The 5,199-nt window shown below is 39.4% G+C and overlaps 1 protein-coding gene across 1 annotated transcript; it reads left to right on the top strand.

The window, feature by feature from the left end:
* The first annotated feature begins 4,123 nt into the window (after positions 1-4,123).
* On the top strand, positions 4,124-4,997 carry LOC110911951 (RING-H2 finger protein ATL8). Its single transcript, XM_022156608.2, has one exon. It carries the CDS (start codon positions 4,260-4,262, stop codon positions 4,812-4,814), a length of 555 nt encoding a protein of 184 aa, XP_022012300.1. The 5' UTR covers positions 4,124-4,259; the 3' UTR covers positions 4,815-4,997.
* The last annotated feature ends 202 nt before the right edge of the window (positions 4,998-5,199 follow it).

Here is a 5,199-nt window from a genome sequence, read left to right as displayed (position 1 = left end):
ACGACCTGGATCTGAGTGATTTCCATACGTTTTCACACGAATCGAGTCTAAATCCATGTTTTCTAACCAAGAAGTTATGTGATTCTTATGGATTTGAGTTGTTTCGAAGGTGATGTCATCATAAGTTCGCAAGAACTCCAAAGAGTGACCTCATTTTCATCATAAACAGCTCGAATCTAAGTACTTTCCCCTGTTTTATAACAAAACTCACCTAAATCAGTGTTACCTAGCCAAAGTGTGTGTGTTTTCGGGTTAAACGTGGGAAAAACCATCAAGAACGGCCAGATCTGACGGATCGGGGTGGTTCCCGACCGTTGGAACAGGTCGATATGATGGGATATCAGTTGTTCAACACAATGGCACACCGCCTCTACCAAAACTGCCCAGGAAACGACGAAGTCAGTTGGATGGGTCACCGTCCGATCGAACAGGCCGTCCGATCGAACGGGCTGCCACCCGATCGGACAGCAACCCATCTGATCGGACAGCAGCCCATCCGATCGGACAGCAACCCATCCGATCGGATCACCCTCAAAACCCTGGTCTTTTCGCCAGTTAACGCATTATTCATCGTTTAATGATCTATAACCAGGATAACTCAGACGCACTCTCAATCGATCCAAATCAAGTTGTGGTTACTTGCCAAATACGCAATGTGAGTATACTTGACCCCTTTTTATCAAATTTTGGGTGTAACATACGTTCCTTATAAATCAAACTTATCAAACGAATGACTCAATCGGTTAATTTATCACTTGCGAATAACTGTTTGCATAGATATACGTGATGCTAGTTGCATGTATGCTAGGACTTATACTCGTGATGTCCCACCACGACTAGTATAGTACTATTGCACCCGACGGGGTCTAGTTATGCCATCGAAGAATCGAGCATCGAGGACTTAGCTGGTAGTATCAGTTTTGTGAGTATATATGTCGTGTATTACGTTTATGCATGTGGAAATTCGCAGCACTTTTAATCTACTATACTATTACTTATCAAACCTGTATACTCGCCAATACTTTTGTATTGACAATATTTTAACGTATGTTGCAGGTTTAGTCGAAGTCTACATCAAATCAAGCTAGGAAGTCTAGAAACTCACCTAAAAGCTAGGTTGTCGGATTTGAATTGTTCGAGAGGACAAGAAATCTGTGATAACTTATGCGACTGTATTGTTTGTTAGTATGGGATACCAAATGTAATAAATATTATCGCGATATAGTTGCTATGGATTCTCTTAAGCAATCTGATTCGCCTAGTGCCGCACCCCGATGATTCCGTCATCGGTTGGAGTGTGACAGGCCTCCATCATACTCGTATAACCAAAGGTACTCGTCCACCATAATGATTTTGAACCAATCTCGGTCAGTTGTCCGAGACTAAGAATGTTGCTACACAACTTCGGTATATAATACACGTCTTCCATAATTCTTTGTTCACCATTCTTGCAGTCGAAAATTATAGTTTCTTTGCCTTTAATACGAACTGTGGACCCGTCTCCAAATTTAACTACACCATTAATGCTTGAGTTAATTTCTGTGAAGTGGGATTTGTTCCCGGTCATATGTTTTGATGCACCGTTGTCAAGGTACCATGTATTATCAGTTTTACGATTGTTAAGATATAGCTTCGGGTGTACCTTATCTTCATTAAGAAGAATTTCTCCTTCTCCGATTGTAACACGAGCCATCATTAGCTCCTCACCGTCTTTTGCTACTTGACTCTGGTTTCCTTGTTGGTTCTTCGGCTTTGGACATTCCCACGAGAAGTGCCTGTGTTCATTAAATTATAACACCTCACCGTGCTTTTATCCCTTGATTGATTATTAGTAGACCGGTTATTTGAGGAGTTTCCACGTCCACGGCCTCGATAATTGCATCCGCGTCCACGGCCTCGTCCTCGGCCCTTATTTTCTGACCCGAATGACCCTTGACCTCTTCCTTGATTACCACGGTTATCAGTATGCTTCTGCTTCCCTTGGCTATAATTTTTTTGAGAACATAAGTTTACCATATGCATCACTTTCATTACCAGAATATAAACAAACCCGGTCTTCAAACGCCTTAAGCCTGCCTATAGCTTCTTCAAACGGCATCGACTCCAGATCTTCTGATTGTTTTATTGAGGCTACGATTTGAAGAAACCTTATCGGTAGTGAGTTAAACAATTTTCTCACTAAGGTTTCTGGTTCAATCACCGAACCAAGGTTATTGAACCTACCCTCAATAGCGCTGATCTTTCCGGCGAAATCATCAATGGTCTCGTTCTCCTTCATCTGTAAGTTTTCCAGTTCAGATCGTAGCACATGTAACCGAGCCTTCTGTACTCGATCTGCACATAGAAAACGGACCCTTATAGCTTCCCACACATCTCGTGCACTCGTGTACTTTGCTACCTGTAGAAGAATGTCTTCGGGTAACGGTTGAAAAATCAACGCCATGGTCGTTTAATTTTTTTGGGGTTCTACCGCTCCCCCGGTCATCGGATCAATCGTGTCAGACAACCCATATGCTCCCAATACTGTTCGGACTACAACCGACCAAGACGAATAGTTGGTTGCAGTTAGTTTTGGACATTGTAAGTTGACGTTCTGATGGTCCCGAACATTCGCTAATGCATTAACTGGTTGATCTCCCATACCTTCGTTCTTTTATTTTGATCAAGTATTAAACCCAGAAGTTGAAGCTTGTTACGCGGAACAACCCTTCGTCGGCTCTGGTTTCGATTGGTTTGTCACCCCAACCGTCCTCCTGCTTGATCCTTCTTTACGAGCTATGACCAGCTTCCGTTCAAAGATCTCAGAACCATATCAGCTCTTATACCAATTGTTGGCGAACAATCGATATAACGAAACACGAATATGAACACAGTGATTTGTGGGGGACTAAAACCACGACTTTTTTTTTATTAACTCAAAAACTCTTAAAACTAAGGGGGGAGGGGGCGGTCCGTTATGGACTCCCATCACGAGTGATATTATCACTAACACCGCTGCCACCACCCATATTACGAGTGATAGGAATAACTCGTTGATTATATAACGCGTTGAACATATTGATGAATGAATGTATATGACTTGTACATTGTGTATTAATACTTGTACATTGGAATCCCATCACTAGTGATACCACCCCCACTACAATTTTATCACTAGTGATAGAATATTGGGTGATGAACATGGCATAATTTGATTGGATATTGGGAGTGATAGAAATCTATCACAAGTGACCACCCCCTCCCCCCTAAACAATACAATTGACCTATTTATACTAAAAGTAACCTTGTTGTAGAAGAAACCTAATTCTACTCAATTTATAATAACTGGGCAATAGGAGATAAACATAAACTATATTATCACTAATTTAATTATCTTCATGCAGACTTCGTATTCACGTAATCTTCTACCTTTATCTTCATGCATCATTTACGTGACCCATTAAAGTCCGGGTTAAACAGGTCAACACAATTGATCAATCATTCATATTCGAAAAAAATTGATTGATCAATCTCTACTATTACGATTTTGCCACCGCACACTTTCAAATTTTCCTTCCATTCGCATGTATAGCCGTAATGTGATTTGTATCTGATCTAAACTCTATAGCTATTAAAAGAAGTTTAGATAAGAACAATTAAATAATTTAAACAATTTTTCTACTTTGTATATTTCAAAGAATAACTAAAATTTAATAATTATATCTCTTAATTTCACTTCAAGAATCATAATCATCTCATCATCCTCGTATGACAACCTAGTCGTTTTTAAAGCCGTTTGTGTGGCTACATGGCATCCTTGTGTCTGATGTGGATGCGAAAGCAACACGTGTGTAAGCCATCACTAAGAGATTATGATTAGGTGAGGAAGGAAGAGGAAGAATGTATCTTTTTGTAATTCTCTAAGATGGTTTTAATATTTTAAAATGGGTGATTTGGATTTGAAATGCCTTCTTGACTCTTGGATCATTTTTGGCCCTCTCACTTGTGTTAAACGTGCTATTTGTCCTCTCACTTTAATTATAATATCTTTCTTATAAAAGTGTATAGACAAAATGGGTACTTTTGATTTTATTCGAAAAAAAAACTATGTATTCCCAAAATAAAAAGTACCATCTTCCACCTATATATACTTCACCTTACCCCTTTCATCTTTCTCACCTCATTCACTCTCACTATCACTCAAACTCACACTCTTTATTCTTTCCTACAAAAAAAAAAAAAAAAAAAAAAAAAAAAAAAAAAAAAACACAAAAGTTGTTATGACTCGTACGTACAGATTCCTATCCAACGTTGTTACGGCGGAATCACCCGAAGAAGCCTCGATAAAATCCGATTTCGTCTTCATCCTCGCTGCTCTACTATGTGCTCTAGTTTGTGTTGTAGGCTTGATAGCTGTAGCGCACTGCGCTTGGCTTCGACGTAGAGCGATGGCCAATCGTACACCTGGCCATGCGTCCTCAGCAGCAGCTAATAAAGGAATTGAGAAGAAGTACGTAGACACGATCCCTAAGTTCCCATACGATTCTTCGGCTAAGAAAGCGAACAACAACGATGATTGTGTGATCTGTTTGGTGGAGTACGCAGACGGAGATGAGATCCGAGTGTTGCCACAGTGTGGACACGGGTTTCACATCGGATGTATTGATAAGTGGCTTGGCTCGCACTCGTCGTGTCCGTCGTGTAGACAGATTGTGGTGATCGATAAATGCAAAAAGTGCGGAGGGTTTCCGAAGATTACAGCCGGAAATATTTTGATTGTCACCGAACATGAACATAGTGATGGTGGTTCTGGTTCTGGTTCGGTTAGTAAGTAGATGGAAGTTAATTGGTTAGTAATGGCCAATGAGGCCAGAAATACGATGTATATATTTTTATATTATATTGATAAAGTATGTTTGCCTATCTCCAAAATATCTAATATGTACGCGCTAAAATCTTCGGATGATCTATATTTTTTACTTTTTATGACCTAACATGTAATTTTAGAATGAGTTAAATGCCATTTTAGTCCTTTTGGTTTAGGTTATTTTGTTAGTTTAGTTCAAAGGTTTGATACGTTGCCATTTTAGTTCATATAGTTTTAAACGTTGTTATTTTAGTACACTGTGTTAACTTCATCCATTTTTTCTGTTAATTAAAAGGGCTTTTTGGTCATTTTATAAGTTATTTTGTTAACTAGAAGGTCAATTCGACCATATC

The sequence above is a fragment of the Helianthus annuus genome, chromosome 15, assembly GCF_002127325.2.
Source record: "Helianthus annuus cultivar XRQ/B chromosome 15, HanXRQr2.0-SUNRISE, whole genome shotgun sequence".
In the NCBI taxonomy this organism is placed as follows: Eukaryota; Viridiplantae; Streptophyta; class Magnoliopsida; order Asterales; family Asteraceae; genus Helianthus; species Helianthus annuus.
This window is presented reverse-complemented; position numbering and strand designations above follow the sequence as displayed.